The sequence below is a fragment of the Cricetulus griseus genome, chromosome 6, assembly GCF_003668045.3.
Source record: "Cricetulus griseus strain 17A/GY chromosome 6, alternate assembly CriGri-PICRH-1.0, whole genome shotgun sequence".
Taxonomy (NCBI): Eukaryota; Metazoa; Chordata; class Mammalia; order Rodentia; family Cricetidae; genus Cricetulus; species Cricetulus griseus.
In genome coordinates this window covers 15,390,625-15,409,484 of record NC_048599.1, presented here as the reverse complement: position 1 = coordinate 15,409,484, position 18,860 = coordinate 15,390,625, and the positions used below count along the sequence as shown (strand labels likewise).

Here is an 18,860-nt window from a genome sequence, read left to right as displayed (position 1 = left end):
CCTCAGCTCTAGTTGGCATCACTCCATTGTCTACGTGTTACATGTGCTCTTAGTTGCTTTCCTTCCCTTCCACCCTCTGGTGCCAGGTGTTGAACCCAGGGACCTCAACGAACTGCTCAGGCATTCTTCATGGAGCTGTACACCAAGCTCTGATAACTATTTTTGTTTGTTAGAAACTGTTTCATTCACTGTGTAACCCCTGCCATCCTGGAACTTGCCATGTAACTCAGGCTGTCTTCAAATTCAAAATCCCGTTGCCTCTACTTCTGGAATTATAGGCATGTACCACTATGCTTGTGAATTATTCAAAAGTACTTTTTAAAAAAACTATGTGTGCAAAATTCTAAAACTGCCCATTTCAATTACAGAGAATTGAGGTAAAAAACATGGTCTACATGGTAACAGTTCTTTGGTACTTTTAGAGACATTTGTGGCTTGGCATGTTTGCTGTGAATTTTTGTCAAATAGTTTTTGTGTGCTTTAGCAAGATTGGGTTGTTTTCTTTTGAAAATGTTTAAATGCTCTGTGTCCGTGTGCTGTGAAGCCATGGTGTGGAAGTTAGAAGACAACTTTTGTGGGTTCTGAGAATTCTATTCAGGTCAATTAGCTTGCACAGCAAGTACATTTACCCAGTGGGTCATCTTGCCAACCTGAGAATGTGTGTTTTCTAGATGTTTGGTACAGGAATATGTATCTAGTAAATGTAATTGGTTAATTGCCTTTAAATTGCCCATTCTCCACCAATTTTTGATACTTGACTTTTTTAGAGACAAAAGTAACCAGCAATAACAACAAAATATGGAAGAAGGTGTTGGTCTGTTTTTCACAACCCTGTAGCTTAGCAGTTCTGTGCTTTTGCCCTGAATGAGGAAATGACAGGTCTAAGCATAGCAGTTCTGAAAGGTAACAGATACCTATCTGCTGAAGATTTGACACCCATGCTTCTCCCTCCTAGAGCTCCGTGACACTACTGATTTGGCCTTGCCTCACTACAGGTCCAGCAAATGAACACAAACGGCCCTCTCCTCCTTTCCAGGCTTATTTGCAGGGGAGGTAGAAGGTAAAATAGTATTTGCCAAGTCCTCATCCCTGGCTCAGGCCTTTCCAGTTAGACCCTGTGAACTGAGGGGATGGGGTGATTTCTTCTTCAAATCTTCACTAGGTTCCCAGCATTCTAATTTGCTCCCTGGAGTGATAGCTACACTAATCTCTTTGAAATAGAAATCTTAAAGCATAGAGGCATGGTTAAGTTCATGCCTCTGAGGGCATCTGTTGTTGCTGTGTTTCCTCCTTTAAAACCAAAGGCCAGGCTTTTGTTGAAAAGATTTTGTTTCAACACTGTTAGATACACAGATCAGAGCTACGTAAGAGAGAAATTCTTGACTCACGGCCCATTTTTTTTTTCCACCTGCAGTTGTCTGAAGGGGGTTGTTAAAACACTGTCCCCGTGCTGTCTTCATCCATCTCTGTCTTGGACGACAGATAGCATGGGCAAGTATGGTAATTAGAATGTAAGCACTGCACATGTTTCAGCACTCCTTTTTACAACAGTAGGGTTACTGTCTCGTTTCTGATTGCTTCAAAACTTACCACAGAGAGCTCAGTGCGTCCATGTACCTGCCACTCTGAAGCAGCAGCATAGGAAGGTTCTGCATAGCGTTGGTGCTGTTATGTACACCAGAGTGAAAAGCTACAGCATTTAGTTTTGCTGCAGTTGTGTTTCTGAAGGAGGGCAAGAGAAGAAAGAAAACAGTGGAATGATTTTTGGAATACAAGTCTTTGGCTTGTATTTCTGGGAGGCTAGTCCCCTTTCGACCCTCAATTCCCTAAACCTTTAGAAAAATAGGGCACAAGAAGTTTTATTTTGTAGTTTTGCCAAACTAATATAAGGTGCTACATATAAAAACAATTAGTGTCTAAATGCTCAAAGATGTAAGTGTTATAATAAGTATTGATTTATTTATTCAGTGAGCGAGAGAGAGAGTGTGTTTTAAGTTCCCTGGCAATAAGATGATGGCTATTTTGAGAACCAATTAAATAGCTCACTATACAAGATGGCAGATTTAAAGAAGGGCAGGCTTTGGGTCCCATGAACCTTCTTTTATGAGGCTTCTGACCCTTATCTTAGCACTGGCATTTATTACTGGGGCCTTCATTCCCATCCCTGAAAGGCAATCTCCTGGGGAACTGCATTTTATGAGAAGTTCTCTCCTGGGTGAGCTTTACAATAGAAAAGCAGACATCTTGGTACTTAAACTTTTCTCATAGTTTCACAAATAACTCAAGGTCAACCTTCCAGAATGGAGACCAACCCCTAATTGTTTGTGTAGTTTCTCTTATTGTGTCCACATGTCAGGCTCACTTTTATCTTTGGAAACCATTAACATTCTTCATTTCTTTGGGATGAGCCAGAAAACACAGACTCTTGGTGCCTGACTATTCATTCCAAGAGCCCAGCCAGACCACATTCTAGGATGTGAAAGTACCAGATCTGCATGTGACCTGGGTGATGGGCCTAAGGCCTATATTTTTGGAATATAAGTTACTCCAGTGTGGTTATGTTAGTCAAGAGAGAGCCAAGCATAGCCATGAGGCATTACATTTCCCAAAGAGGGCAGTGGTGCCACAGCAGTGAGAAGAAAGGAGAGTGAATCCAGAAGCTGGGCTTTGGCTATTAGCCTCAGAGGCATAGGTAGATCAGCTTGATCCAATAGTACTCTACCTGCAGTGCATTGAGCTCTTCTGCCTGCTGGCTCTTGCTTAGAAAGAAATGGAGATACACTCTCTAATATTCATTTAAATGGATCTACAAGAGAAACTAGATGGTTTTCTGTATTGTCTGCTCTAAGAAATGTCAGTTTCAATATTTGTTTAAAAAATGACTATCCAATGCAATCCAGGAGATATTTCCTAGATATTTATTGTATGTCACAACTGTGCAATGTACAGAGACCAAATGGAACATTTCCTGCTGGCAAGGAACTTATAGGTTAAAAACATAAGATGGTGTTTCATTATCACTACCTAGAGCTGCACATGCTATACATAATATTACTGTTCTTTCCAGTCCTTTGCATGTGTAGACCATACCCAGATCACGGCATTTGATAGTGATTGACTAGCTGAGGAGAGAGGCCCTCTGCATATGAAGATACAAAAACACTTGATGAAAAGCTGGGTGAGTTACAGAAAAAGGTTAAAGAGTTTGTGAGAAGGATGCTAAAGACTTGGATTCTGACTGCTAGGGGAGACAGTGCCAGGCAGGTGTAAAGTCAGAAAGGTGGGCAGTGTGTGTGGGATATTGAGGTTGGCTGAAACAGATGTGTCAGCTTTTAGAAGACTTTGAGTACCCAGTTGTGAAGTTTGAACTCAACACTGTTGGTAAGGGGGTATATGAAGACACTCTAGCCAGGAAAGGGAAGACCCCATCTTGGGAGATTCTTGCAGTACCAAGGTGTGGATAATCCTCACTGGTGACTGTTGGGTCTTTTCTGGTGGCTGTCTCTAGTGCTCTAGCTGGGAGGCCTGGGAATTTGGAGCTAGATATCTGTTGTAATCCAGATGCAGTTCATTAGCATCAAGATGGCTTGTGAGCCACTGTCTAGAAATCCAGTAAGTTTATACAGATGCAGTTGTTCAAGCTGTTTACCAGGAAGAACGTTTTTCTAGGCTCCAGGGTATCTTACAACCTGTGGTTCTTAGTGGTTTCAAGAACATTCAAAAGTTTATGGTTATAGACTTGGATAATGACTTTATGTAATTGAGTGACTTGATTCATCTGAAATCCATAGATGCTCCTTAACAAAGCAAAACCAGAAACCACACATATAATAAATGTTAGATTTAAAAAAAACAAGTCAAACCCCTTCTGATACATTTACATTATAGCACATTATTTTAAAACAGAGGGAAACATTGAGGCATTGCTGGAGTTTTTGTCTTGCAAATATTTATGCATGGAGCCCAGAAGAAAACGTAGGCTTGTGCCCAGTTCCTTACTTTGAGCAGAATTATTACTAGTTAGATAAAAACAAGTTATTGTGGGAATTAAAGGAAGGCTGTGTTGACTATTATGAGTTAATTAGTTTTACGGTGATGTTTTGGGATGGAAGGATCATCACACTTAAGATCTGATAGATGGTCTTCCCAAAGGAGATGTAAGCTCCAGTTTTTGGTCAAGGTCTTTTCTGGCATGCCAATCCCAGCATTATTTTATAGTTCTCAGAAACCCAGAAATAAGAGCACACCATAGAGTATGGTCTTGTTGCTTTATTTCAAGATTCAGTTATTGGCCTAATTTATGAATCATCTTATGGTTCATAAGTTTATGGAGTTTACTCATTTGGAGTATACAGTGGCTTTTAGTATGTTTGCAGAGTTATGCAACCACCACCAGTATTTAATTTTTAAAGTTTTATTATTTTAAACTGGGTTATAATTTGTTAAGTCTTAAATATATAGTTTCATAGATTTTTTAAATATGTTGACAAGCATAATGTGATACTATTAAATTCCAGACATTCTGATCACTTCCAAAGAAACTTTTATCCCGTTGTCAGTTTCTTCTTACTCTTCCCTTTCCTCTGATGACTGTTGCTCCTATGGATTTTCCCGTTCTGGATATTTAATGTAAATGGATTCAGACAATATGTTTCTCTTTGGGTCTGACATTTTTTGTTTTGTATAATTCTTTTAAGGTTTATCCACATTTCAGTGTGTATCAGTGTTATATGTAATATATAATAATATAATATGTAATACATAATTTTTTTGGTGTTTGTGAACATGCGTGCGTGCCTGCATGTGCGTGTGTGTAGGCAGGCCAGAGGTTAACACTAGGATTCTGCCTCGCTTCCTCTCCGCTTTCTGTATTGAGTTCAAGGGTTTGTCTAGTGTGGCTGGTTAGTGAGCTCCGGGGATCTGCCTGTTCTCCGCTGTGCTGGGATACAGATGGGTGCTGCACCCATCTTTTTAATGTGTCTGCTGAGGATCTGAACTCAAGTCTTCATGCTTTCGTGGTAAACACTTTATCAACTGAGCCATCTCCCCAGCCTCAGTCTTTCAGGATTTTATTGCTAAGTTTCCAGTGTTTGCTCATCAGTTGGTGGACATTTGGATCACGTCTTTTCCTTTTATGTAACGTTTTTCAGAGGATAGTAGAGATAAGGCACAGGTGCTCATTGTTTCCTTCCTTTGCCTGTGGCTTTAGACGGGTTGTCCCTTCAGTTGATAAGTGGGGCTTACAGAGAAGTAGGCCACCATAGTGTAGGAGCACATTTATTTCCTGCATCGGATAAAAGAATCAAAGCAAGATGTGGCTGTTTTCGTGGTTTGTCCAGTCCATTCTCCCTCTGGCTTCAGGTTTCCTGTATTATCATTTAGCTGAATGTGTTCATTTCCTGTGATACATCTGAAAAAATACTCTAGTTCAAGTTGAAACAAAAGTCCCCTGACCAGCTGAAGGTCTGGATCGAGAGAGGATAGACAGCCTAGCCTTTAGTGGTCTGGGAGTGATCCTCTTTGCTTTTCAGCTCTGACAGGCTGCTTCTCAGCACTTGGTCATCTAGCTCAAGGTTGCTGAAAGAAGGGTTCAAAGATGAGGTTCCTGGGAAAATTCTGTTCACTTACTCTTTGTGCACTCAATTTAATGGAAGTGCTAACATGTCAAGAATCTTCATTTTTGGCTTTAGAGCCCTCACTATATGAGGTACAATTCACCAGGCTTAAAACCTGATGGCTGATGTTCACGTCGATTCTTGTCACAGCTATAAAATCTCAGGCAAATGTCTCATTTGTAAAACAGGAGTCATAATAAGATTTAGTGAAAATCCATTGTGCTAAGTGTGGCATTAGGCATGTGTCTAGTATGTGTAAGTCTTCCCTGTTTGCACCTTCTATGGTGGTTAGGAAGTAGGACGGAAGTCACGTGAAAGCCTCAAACCCAGGTGCTTAGCAACAGTGTTGGTTGAATTTGCACTTGGGTTTCTAAGGGAAATGCTTTTTGTGGACTATGGTGGTGTGCGGGTGAGCAGGTTAGGGAAAGAGAGAAAAGATGGTTAAATCATTTAGCTTTTGCTGCATTACAAAGCAGCCCAACATTTAGTGGATTGAAATAGCAGCTATTTTATTTAAAGCACGATTCTATAGACTAGCAAATATTTGCAGTTGGGTATTTCTTCTGGTCTGGTCTGTTTGGCTCAGACCTGTGGTCAGCTGGTACAGTAGCAGCTCTGCTGGCTTGTGGGAAGGCCTCAGCTGAGAAAGCTGCTGACTAGCGCCCTCCGTGTGGTGTTTACTACTGGGAAGATCACTGAAGTTTATTAACACTGAAGTGAAATACACAAGATTTTGAAAGTCTCTGCTGGCGATGTATAGCCAGGACCAGAAGTTTAAATCATTGTACCTTCTGGTATAGGGACTCTCTCTTTCAATTAAAAAAAAATCATGGTAAAATGTGCTCAATATAAAACCTCAGGCTAGGAATTAATCTCTTGTGCTATTTCCAAAGTTATCTCTGGGTCTAGGGATATATCTCAGTTGGTAGACTGCTTGCCTAGCATGTATAAGGCCCTGGGTTTGATTCCCAGGAACACCACATCCCCAGATGATTCCCCCCAAAAGACCCCTAAAATCATCTGACCTCTTTGATAACTTGGTATATGTAACCTTTGATTGTTTAGCTATAATTAAATTCCTAAGAAAAGTATGACTTTCATTCCCAGTCTATTTATGTCTGAATATGTGGTTAGATTAAAATGTTATCTAATCCTAAAACATAGTTTGAGGGGGTCTCTGAATTCTAATTTGTGTCAGAGATAATGAGGTCCCTGACATTCGCACAACGTGAAAGGAAAGACATTGATAGAATTTCTTATTTATAATTCTTAGTTGTTGAAAGAGACAAAGAATAGTTGCTTTAGCTCTGAAAATATTAGGAATCTTTAAGGGGGTTGTGAAGGGCTATGGTTGTCAAGTAAATAATTGAAGTATGAGGAAAGCAAATGTTGCCACTTTTTCATCTCAACAGTGATAGAAATAGACACGATATATTCTCCTAGTAGACATTCTTTTGATTTTTTATGGACTGGTTTAGAATTAAGCCACAAAAATGTTTGAGCCTTATCCCTGAGTTAAATTTTATGTATTTATTTTACATTACACTGAATTTATTTATTTTGAGACAGTCATCACTGTAGCAGAGTTTGGCCTGGAATTCACTGTGTAGCCCATGTTATAATGTGTTCTTTTGGTGTCTGTAGTGTCCTCACATTGGTGGTGGTGGTTCTCCCCTACATACCTCTCAAATGCCCATTAGCTTTTAAAAAGTGACTCTTTAATTGGTTAGAGTAGTTTTAGTTTATTGCATTAGTAATTTATTAGACCTCAAGATATACATGGTCTGAGGCTTAATAGAAATACATAGGATTTAAAAATAGCCCAGTTTAGTAAGTGTTTGAGCATCTATGAAAAGCCACACCTCTTATTAGCATTTATAAAGTTGCAGGAGACGTGCTACAGACACTTCAACTAGATGGAATTTTCCAGTTATTAGGGCCCCAGATTCTGTTTTTCTCAAAAAGGAGTGGGAGTGGGGAGTGTCAGTTGGGTGACATAAAACCATTGCTGTTGGTGCTTCTAAGAGGATTTCACAGCAGTACACACACTGCTAGAACCAGTGTCACTCCATTTTCTAGCAACTGTCAGTGGGGAGTAGCTTCTTGCTAGGAGTGGGCATTGTGCCCACCTGCCCTTCTCCGTGCTGGTATCTTGTCTGGTTTGAAACTGTGAGGTCTTGTGTGTGCTGTGGCAGTCTCTGGTCATATGTACACCAGCCCTGTTGTGTTTGGAAGATGCCTCATCTCTGAGTCTCTATCACCTCCGAGTCTTAACAGTCTTTCTGTCTTCTCTCCTGCATGGATCCCTGAGCCTTGAAGGGAAAGCTCTGATTCTGGCCAAGGGCTCCAAAGTCTCATTGTACACATTGTCCAATCTGTGTCAGTCACCATTACTACGAGAGGAAGCTTTTCTGATGAGGGCTGTGAGCTGCACTGGTCTCTGGATGTAGTTTAATGGTTGCTTGTCTAATAAGATGGAGGCTCTTGCTTCATGATTTTTCTTCCTTAGTCCTGGAATTTGCTGCTGCCCTTAAGAAGTCCTTCTTTCCAGGAGAGGAGGTTTTTTGCAAACTCAGATCTGCACTGGGCGTGCTCAGTAGTGTTGGGGTGCCATGTCCTGGTATCCTTGAATCAAAAAGGCTTGGCAAGATCGTTTTGAAAAACTCATTTTGAAAGCTCTAGTTGAGGTTCATCACTACAGGCTGTTGGTGTTTGCTTCTGGTTCCTGGTTTCAAACTTACTCAGTGCCAGTCCCAGTGACAGTAGTTACCATGGTACAGTTGGTTCAGCTATAGTGAGAGTGGCTTATCCCCACTTTTACCCATCTCATGGGTGCATTCGTAGTTTGAAGTTTTGCTGGTTGAAATGTTAAGAAGTGGTCCCTCATGTAGCTTTAATTTAAGTTCATTTCTTCTTACCTTTATGAGGAGCAGTTGGGTAGATTTGTGTGTGGTACCAACCTTTTTTTCTAATCCAAGAGACGGTTTCTCTGTGGCTTTGGAGCCTATCCTGAAACTTGCTCTGTAGACCAGGCTGGCATGGAACTCACAGAGATCCACCTGCCTCTGCCTCCTGAGTGCTGGGATTAAAGGCGTGCACCACCAACGCCTGGCTGTGTGCTACCAATCTTTAGTCCACTGTCTACTCCCTTTTCAGGGTCTCATTTGATTTAAAAAATTGTTTACATATGGATTTCTTACCTCCTCAAATACACAAAGTAGCCTCATAATTTTCTTCTCCTTCCCTTTCCCTTTCCCTTTCCCTTTCCCTTTCCCTTTCCCTTTCCCTTTCCCTTTCATTTTCCCTTCCCCTTCCCCTTCCCCTTTCCTTCCCCTTCCGCTTCCCCTTCCCCTTCCCTTTGGAGACAAGGTTTCTCTGTGTAGTCCTAGCTGTCCTGGAACTTGCTCTGTAGACCAAGCTGGCCTTGAACTCAGAGATCTGTCCACCTCTGCCTCCCAAGTGCTCGGATAAAGGTTTGCACCACCACCTCCTGGCTTTAATTTTCTTTAAAAAAGATATTCTTTAAAATGTTTTATGGTTAAAAAAAAAGTTTTATGGTATTTGTTGCAAACATTTTCTTCCCATAATTTGTCTTGTTTGGCTTATAATATTTGTCTTACATCATTTAATAATTTTAAACTTTGTGCTGCTTCCTTCCCACACATGAAGTAGCCTACTTTATATAAATATTGTTTTGCCACAGTTGGAAAGCCTTTCCTACAGTTAGGCTTTAAATGCATTCTTACATTTTCCTCTAGAGTTTATAGTTTCTGTTTTTGCAGTTACTGTTTATCCATTTGGAAGTTTGAGATGCATATCCAGTGTAATCTTTCCCTAAACAACTGTGTAATAGTTTGGACTTTCTGGGTTTTCTAGTCTGTTGAGCTGCCCAGAGACCCGACCTATAGGGTATTTTGTATGGTTACCATGTTCTGACTATGTCAGCTTAGCAGTCTCCAGGCTGGTGGCACTAGGTTTTCTGATATTTCTTGTTCGTGTGTAGGATTAGGTCAAGGGTCAGTGTACAACTGTCCCTTTGAGTTCCCAGAGGAAGGGACTGGGCACAGAACATGACTTCCTGTCTTCTCAGCAAGTCCAGTGTTACATTTTCACAAGATTTGTTTTAGTGCAGTTCTTGTAGTTCTTTGGTTTGCAATAATAATGAATCTTGACAAGTAACAGAGCAAATATAAGAAACACCTAGTGTTTACACAGAACACATGAAACAGTAGGTACATCATGTTCTTAGGTGATTGGCAGGTCTTGGCAAATGGAAGTAGCACTGGGTAGAACGTGGTAGCAGGCCAGCCTGAGATTGGCTGAAATGGTTGATGCTGAGAAAGAAGACAAATGTCTGACAGGTTTCTTTACTATTTTTTTTTTTTTTTCTGCATGGTATATGATTTTACAGAGTGGAGTTCATGCTATACATAAGATATCATATCCCACACAAATCATTCATAAATCATATTTTAAGTTATTTGTGGGCCAGGCATGGTGATGCGTGCCTTTAATCCCAGCTCTTGAAAGGCAGAGGCCAGAGAATCTCTTGAGTGTGAGGTCAGCCTGGTCTACATAGTGAACTCCAGGCCAGCCAAGGCTACAAAGTGAGACCCTGTCTCAAATGAACAAACAAATAAGTAAATGAATAAACAAACAGATAAATGGTTGCAAAGTGAGACCCTGCTTCAAATAAACAAACAAACAAATAGAAACACTTGGCCTGGTATGTACAAGGCTTCGGTTTTGATCTTCAGCACCAGAAGAATCTTATGCAATATTTCACAAATGGAAGGACTGTTCTTAACTTGTATTTTATTTTCAAGCATATTTGTCTCCTTCTTTCAACTAGAACGTGAGCTTATTAAGGAGAAGTCACCTCCTGTGTCGTCCTGTGTCTGCTACAATGCGTATAGAGAATAGTGAATATGATGGACACAAGTATTTTTGTTTGCTTCTCAAATATTTTTAGCCTAAGTATTTCAAGAATTATTTGCCATAGGAAGCCAATAATACCAAAAAGAACACAGGAAGAATTGACCTGGAGACTGTAGCCCATGTGGGCATCCTCACCACAACCGGATATCTCCATTCCTTTTCACCTTTTGTTTTTCTTGGTTTTCAGGAAGAGATGAGACCATGCAACCCGCAAAGCCATCTTTCCTTGAATACTTTGAACAAAAAGAAAAGGAAAACCAAATCAACAGCTTTGGCAAGAGTGTATCTGGCTCTCTGAAAAATTCTTCAGATTGGAAAATACCACAGGATGGAGACTATGAGTTTGTGAGTAGTGGGGAAAGGACTGGCAGTGACACACATCCAGCCTAGTCATCTTCCTTACAGTACCTGAGCACTTGCGCATTGCATAAGTTTGAGCCTCCCATCACTGCTTCTTTGATAATCTGTGTGGTCATTTACCAAAATGAGGTTTTTGAATACCACCATGTTCTTGACACTATTATAGAGGCCTGTAGAAGAAAACAGGTAGATGAAGGCCATCCCTTATAGAGATTCATTCTAGAAGAAGGAATATAAGTGAAGCATTTAGTGTGTGTGTGTGTGTGTGTGTGTGTGTACCTTTTAAAAATAGCATATTGAAGGAAAAATAGAGTCTAGCTAAGAGAATGAGGATATGAACTATGTAAATATCCAGAGAAACAGCTTTTCTGGTGGTGAGAATGGCCGATGCAGGGACCCTGCAACATCTGCAGGACAGGGAAGAAGTGGTGTGCACACGGAGTGGCGTCAGACAGTACCCAGTGGGGATGAGATGAGGAGGTAGGAGAGCCAGACGGGACTGCGTAACGGTTAGGACTTCAGCTTTTCCTCTTGAGTGACATGGGGAAACCCTCGGCTAGAAGCATCTGAATCCACTTTATAATTTGAAGCTTGTATTCTGGTCCCTCTGTCATACAGAGCAGGTGGAACATGGATGCAGTGTTTTTTAATCTGCTGTACAAAGGAGGCCACAAATAGGGGTGCATCTGCTGCCATTCTTTGTGCAGGTCTTTGCTGTCTGTCTTTTCTTGTGAATTAATGATGGATGCTTCTTACAGCACTCTGCCTGCTGTCGTGAGGCTGAGTAAATTCAAGCTTTGAAGTGGGCCCCTTGCTCCTTCATGTGGCCTGTGGAGTTGTCTTCAGTGTAGTTGTAAAGACTGGTTTTCTTAGTTAGTGGTTCTTTAAGGAAGCCTGTAAGCAACACCACTGTTGCCTTACAGTGAGAAAGGGCCCTTGAGTCTGTATTTCTGTCTGGGTTTTCATGTTTTAGATACCATAGAAATAGTAATCTTGAGATTGCAGTCATTCTAATGCTGTCACTGTTCTTAGTAGTTCTAGAGTATGAAGAGTTCCTTTATCTTTCCCCTGGTTTTCTCAAGCTGAGTCATTAGCAAAAAGAGCCTGGTTTGACAGGCAAGCTGTTTCTGCAGAGAGATTTCCATTGGTCTTCAGAGAGTGCTTACTGGAAGAAGGTGATGCCTAGAGAGAGTTGGACCCCATGAGGGAACAAGTTAATACCAATCTAGTCGGTACTTCAACCAAGACTGTCTTCTAATCCAAAGGCTTGAGCCACACCCAGCTCCTAGACTTTTCTGTGTGTCCTGGTCAGTATTAAAAAACTGAAACTTGCCAGTTGGTGGTGGCACATGCCTTTAATCTCAGTACTCAGGAGGCAGAGGCAGGTGGATCTGTGAGTTTGAGGCCAGCCTGGTATTACAAGAGTGAGTTCCAGGACAGCCAAGGCCACACAGAGAAATCCTGTTTTACAAAACAAAACAACAAACAAACAAAACTAAAACAACAACAACAAAATAAAAACAAACTAAAACTCCAGTTGCTCATGTTTAAAACTTGATTTTACATAAAATGCTGTATTTCCAGATCTGGCTACAGTTCTAAGGTTATTACTAATGGATGATGGTTATTTGGGTTCAGTAGCAGCTGCCCTATTTGAGCATGGCTTCTCCAGTTTTCCTCTATACCTGGCCATCTTCACTCTTTTTTACTGATAGTCTGACCTATTTCACACTCATTGATATTGCTGTTAGGACTTTTGTTCCAAATACAATAAGAGTCAGCCAACCTGTTGTGATATAAGTTTCTGTTTTTATCTTCAGAATGCCAAGAGAATTCATTAAAGTTACATATACACACCACAGCATGCATGTGGAGGTCATTAGACAGTTTATGGGTATGAGTTCTCTCTATCCACCATGTAGGTACTGGGGATCCAATTCAAGTGCATGGGCTTGGTGGCAAGTACCTTTCCCCACTGAACCTTCTTGCCAGCCTGAAAATTCATTTTTATATGGAGTTTAATTTTTAGTTTTGATTATGTGTTCATGTGTGGCTCTGTGTGAGAGTGTGTGCACATTGAGTACACATACACATAGTACAGTGCCTACAGAGGCCAGAACAGGCCACCAGATGCCCTGGAGTTGGAATTACAGGCAGTTGTGAGCTACTGTGGGTGCTGGGAAATGAACTCAGGCTTTCTGGGAATATATATACACACACACACACACACACACACACACACACACACACTCTTAACTCCTAGCTATTTCTCTAGTCCCCTGAGAATTTGTTCTTTTAAATTCTCTTTTAAGGGTTTCATATTTGAGTAATGAAAGAAGGTAGAATTAGGATGTACATGAAATAAAACTAACAGATAAGTGAAGACTACCTCTAATGCCTTGATATTATAACCATTACCACAATCTTAAAGCAAGGATTTGGTATAACAATAACTCTTTCTGCCAGCTGCCTTAGTTCTGCTGCCATGTTAGGGCCCCCAAATAACACACCCAGTCTTATATTAGTTATAATGTTGCTGGCCAATGACTAGGATTTCTTATCTGCTAGCTCAGTCTTAATTATCAACCATAACTACCGATCTGTATATTTTTATAAGGACTTATCTTACCGAGGATGCTGGCAATAATCATCCTATCTTCCTGGGATCACATGGTGACTCCGGCTCTTTCCTACATTTCCCAGAATCCTCCTCGACCTCCTAGCCCCACCAATCTTGCTTTCTGATTGGCCAACAGTGCTTTATTTATCAACCAATAAGACAAATATATACACAGAAGGACTTCCCCCATCATTTGGAGTGGTTGTCTAAATGATGGCATGCAAAGTGGTTGCAGTACCAGCAGTTGTCATTGTCATCAGGATGTGTTGAACTGGAATCTCTGAGGGCAGCTCCAGGTGGTGCTGCAGCCTGTTCTTCTGGTGACACTAACCCCTGAAGGTCTGACCTTGATGATTCTCAGCGTGTAGTGTATCATTATACAAGTTTCTTTTTTCTTATTGGGTACCATAATTCAGAGGTAGAGAATATTAATATTTTGTTAATAGTGTTTGATTTTTTTAAATTTCTTTCTTCCTTTGAGTCTCCTGTACTTTGGAAATATCAAAGAAGTACATGGGACATGGAGAATGTATCTCTCTAAATCCCTGAGTTGTAAAGGCACACTGCATTGAGGGAAGGATGCCTGGGCAATCTTAGCCAGCTTAGGAGATGGGTATCTGTGAGGCTAACTAACATTGTTACCTCAGCAGCTTCAGAGAGAGGCTTCAGCATTTAATTATCAAAATGATATCCTCTTTCCTCCTGAGAAGGCAATTGCTTTTTGAGAATGAACTTTTTACCCAAAATGGGACATAGGAAATAGTTTAATCAGAAGTGGCATATAGAAATGATATTTCTATAAACTGATACTCCATACATAAACAGTCACATTTATTGAAAAGAATATTCCTTTTTGAGAACTCACATCCTCACTTTGCTATTCCTAATGCCACAAAAACCTTGAAATTTAAATCCATTTTGGTTCATGAATCTTCACAGCAAACCCAAACCACCCTGTAATACTTTTGTTTAAGATGACTTGCACATGAATAACCCCATAAGGCAGCACAAGGCTACAGCTCTCTGAAACTGTGTGAGTGTTGGTCTGCCAGGATGTTTAAAACCACCAACTGTTTATTCAAAACTAATTTCTTCAAAGTACCAGAACTTGAATATTGATTGTTCAGATTCCCTGGATAATCATAAGCCAGTTAAGCTGGCTTTTTGTAGGAGGGAAGGGTAAATTTTAGTCCTGAGTTTCCCCCAAGAGGCTAGCAAGGATTTCTTGAAACTTTACCTTAACCATTTTTTATCTAGATCAGGGCTGATTGTAAATTGAGATTTCTTTGGGGTTTTATAAAGAGGCTTTACTGAATTGTCACAACATGGCCACTCACTCATTCTTCACTACGTTTCACATTTTGCTTTTAACTATCTATACTCCTTTAGAAATTAGAAACTGGATGGGAGGCGAGGCTTACCATTGTCTTACTATCAGCCTGCTCGACTTTGTGGCAGGGGTGCTTGGGTAGCCACACTCAATACTTTCAAAGGCATATTATTATGTTTTCTGGGAGCCCAGATATCTACAGTTTAAGCCATTGCCTGCTATTTTATGGAGACAAAAGGACATTCTAAAGCATAGTATTTGAGCTTATTTTCCATTGTTTCAAAATGAATTTTACAAATTAGCTCCTTTTCTGAAACAGGGCCTGTCTCCATGGTAAGATAGAATGTAGTGAGTGCTGTCGTCACCCAGCTACAGCAGTCAGTTCATTCTTGTCAGATCCTGTCCTTTCCATTCTCTCCCCTTACCCTTGGTTTGTATATGTATGTATGCATTTATAAATATAAGCATATAAAATCCTTATAGATAAAGATTTAAAGACTCCTTTACATTCAGTAACTCAGTGTACCTTTAAAAATTCAAAATCATTGGCTAATGTCCTAAAGCACTTGTTACTATGTAGTTTCCTCCAATCTTACTTTCAAAGTTTGCTTTAGAATCCTAACAAGATTCTCTTTTTTTGAATAATCTATCTAATTTTATGTACATTGGTGTGAGGGATCCCCTGGAACTGGGGATCTGATGTCAGCTGCCATGTGGGTGCTGGGAATTGGACCCAGGTTCCCTGGTAGAGCACTCAGTGCTCTTAACCGCTGACCCATCTCTCCAGGCCTCTAACAAGATCCTTATGTGGCAGCTGGTTGCTGTATTAATCAGGGTTCTCTAAAGGAACCCATCTGATAGAGTGAGCGTGAGAGTGTGTGTGTAGCATAATACGCACGTGTGTGTGTGTGTGTGTGTGTGTGTGTGTGTGTGTGTGTGTGTATGTGTGTGTATGTATATGTGTGTGTGTGTGTGTGTGTGTGTGTATGCGTGTGTGTATGGGATTAACTAAAACCAGACAGCTGTGAGAGATTTTCCTTGGTTGGATTATATATATCATGTAATATGCATATTTATTATATAATGTAGATACATATACATACATATTTATCCTTTTTTTTTTTTTTTTGAGTGGCTTACAGGCAGAGGTCTGAGTACTACAACAACGGTTGCCTCCTGACGGGAAGGCCAGGAATCTGGTAGTTCAGTCCATGAGACTGAATTCCTTAGCAGTCACAGTCTGGTGCTGGAGTCCCAGGGAGGTCCTAGAGAGCTAGTGGTTTTCAGTCTATGTTGAAATCTTGAAAAAGTAGATTATGACACCAGTGAAGGCATGTCTCAGCAACAGGATGATAGATGGACTTTCTAGCCAGACTGAGAGGGCAAGCAGCTAAAACCAAAAGCTCCCGCCTTTTATGCCACCAGAAGGTGTGTTGTGCTTCAAATAATCCAAGAAAATCGCTCATAGGTGTACCCAGCTGCCTGGGTTTAGTTAATTGCAGATGTGGTCAGGTTGGCAACCAAGATTGGCCATCACAATTGCTGCCTCTCGCATCACTTTCACAGCCCCTCATTCCCATCTACTCTGTGACATTGTCTGGATAACCAGTGGTTGTCCTTACATGTGGCTAGATTTCTGGATAGTGCTGATTATGTCTCAGTGATCCTTTTAGTTCCTTCTAAGTTTCTTCTATGCAGGTAGTTCAGTGTGTAGCAGGAGCTCTCAGGACCCCTTCATGTTACGTGGAATTATTGAGTTCCTCAATAAGAGCTTTTATTTGTGTGGGTTTTATCTGTTGATACTTGATAGAATTAGCAACTAAAGTCAATAAAACTAAATCTTAGTTTTAGCACCCTTGCTTTATATGAGCAAGGCCCTTAGTTTGAAGTATCCGTTCCCTTGTGGGGGGAATCCCCAATTTTAAGAATCTCTTATTTTAAAGCAGAATAAAATAGTTCCTTGATTCATTCATTTAAGATAGCAGCAAACCTATTATGTATTAATAGAAATATTTTTATGAAAAAGCCATATTCCATTCTCCAACAAAAACAAGTAACAGTGATGCTGTGAACATGTTTTCAAATCTGTATGAATGGGAGACTGCTAGATCATTATACGAGTGTTTGCACTCAGTCTGTCAGACATTGTTTTGTGTGGAGACTGGCCAAACGAAGATGTGCCATTGGAAAAGGGAGATGCATCTTAATAGCTTGTTCAGACAATTGTAGGTCTTTTTCTTCAGCCTTGCATGGGGGATGGTTTTCCTTTTGAAAAAGATTTGATTTTTAGTTACGTGCATGTGTGTGTTGTGTGTAGGTATATGGTGTGAGAGGAGATGTCTGCAGAGGTCAGGAGAGGGCGTTGGACCGCCAGGAGCTGGGATTATGGCGGTTGTGAGCTGCCTGACTTGGGTTGTGGCACTTGAACCTGAGTCCTCTGAAAGACCCGCAACTGTTCTTCACTGCTGAGCCAGCTGTGCAGCCCAGCAGTGGTGGTTTCTTGAAGGTTAGTGATGGAGAATCTGAGGCCATCAGTAGGCCGCTAGTATCCCACTACCACATATAGGAATCCATTGATCCATGCTGTGATTGAATAGGTTTTTTTGTACATGGCTTTGTAACACCGTGGCTTGGCTATCTGGAAAACATTGCCTCAGTAAGTTACTGAGATCTGCCAAAATGTTGGTGTTTCATCATACAACATAAGAAGATTATGTTCCTTGACATTATAACCAGTCTCATCAAGAGAGTGTCTATGTAGTGGAAGCTGTCAAACTCCCCACAGCAGTCAGGCTTTCTGAAGTTCTAATTTTTGTATGGAAGTTGGAATTTTATCGTTGGCAGCAAACACTGTCAGCTGTTTTAAGTGCCAGACTGACTTTTTCATTTTTAAGGGAATGTCTGCCAGTGATCCAAGTCTACATAACCACAGTTTGTTAATGTTTCTTTCAAGTGAAAATTGATGTTCCATGGAAAAAGCAGCTGGTTGGGCTCACAGCTCGATTGCACAAGTGCTTTGCTTAAGACAGCCATCGATTTCAGTTAAAAAAGTGCTTTGTGCGAGCCTCCCATTTCATCGTAGATACCATTTTAAGAAGCTGTAGTAAAATTAATACTTTACTACTTTACCTGAGAGCATCCTAAAGGAACAGGGTGAAGCTTATTTTATTTTGTTTGTTAACTGTCGTTTGTTAGTGATGGAGAATACAGTAACTACTAACACTTGTTTGGTCCTGCTTCTTGATTCTTAATAAAGTTGGCAATTCTACCTCTCAGCCTCACCTTGTACCACCAGTGCAAATGTCAATAAAGGCAGATAAGGTCTTAAGACTGTAATGAACAGTTTGAGTTTGATCTTTTAGAGATGCCTGAGAGAGGGTTCTGGGGGCCATAACTGAGGGACTGCTGATGGGGCTCTCAAGCCTGGTTAGGCTCAGGTTCAGTTTTTTGGCAAAGGCATTTCATAGTATATATGTGTTCTTTCTCGGGAGGGTGCCAGAGATTTATGTATAGTCTTCTCTTTTATTTTGGTGAAAGCTACTGCAGACAGTTGCCGAAATGCCATCTCACTCAAGGCTACAAGATGGTGATAGTTGACCACTTTTCCATTTATCACATGAAGGTCCCCTAAGTGTTTTGTTAATAATGTAGATCCTCCCAGCTACAATCGATATACAAAAGAGAGAATTTATATTAGACTTTCCCCTCTTGCCATTTTTCAAAATAACTATTTGGTTACCTACTATTCTACACAGATGACCAGTGAGTTTAAAAGGTTTTTTGTTTGTTTGTTTGTTTTAAAAATTAATTTTTTGTTAGTATACGAGGACATGCATTCTATTGTGATATTTTCATTCTAAAAATTTTACATTTATGTGTGTATGTATGTATAGGTGAGCACTTATGTGGAAGTCAGGACAGATTACGGGAGTTGTCTCTCTCTTTCCACCATGGATGTTCTAGGATGGAACTCAGGTCGTCAGGCTTGGCAGGAAGC

General features: G+C 40.6%; 1 protein-coding gene across 4 annotated transcripts in view; it reads left to right on the top strand.

Annotated features, from left to right (window-relative positions):
- Positions 1-18,860, top strand: part of Stk4 (serine/threonine kinase 4) — an 85,719-nt gene that overhangs the window by 39,018 nt on the left and 27,841 nt on the right. For 3 of the 4 annotated variants that reach the window (XM_027423475.2, XM_027423474.2, XM_027423472.2), the window contains one exon: positions 10,741-10,898. In XM_027423475.2, the coding sequence (XP_027279276.1) occupies positions 10,741-10,898 (158 nt within the window). Of the gene's footprint in view, positions 1-10,740; positions 10,903-12,101; positions 12,134-18,860 lie in introns of those variants that run through there. The other variant, XM_027423473.2, reaches the window with a different exon arrangement.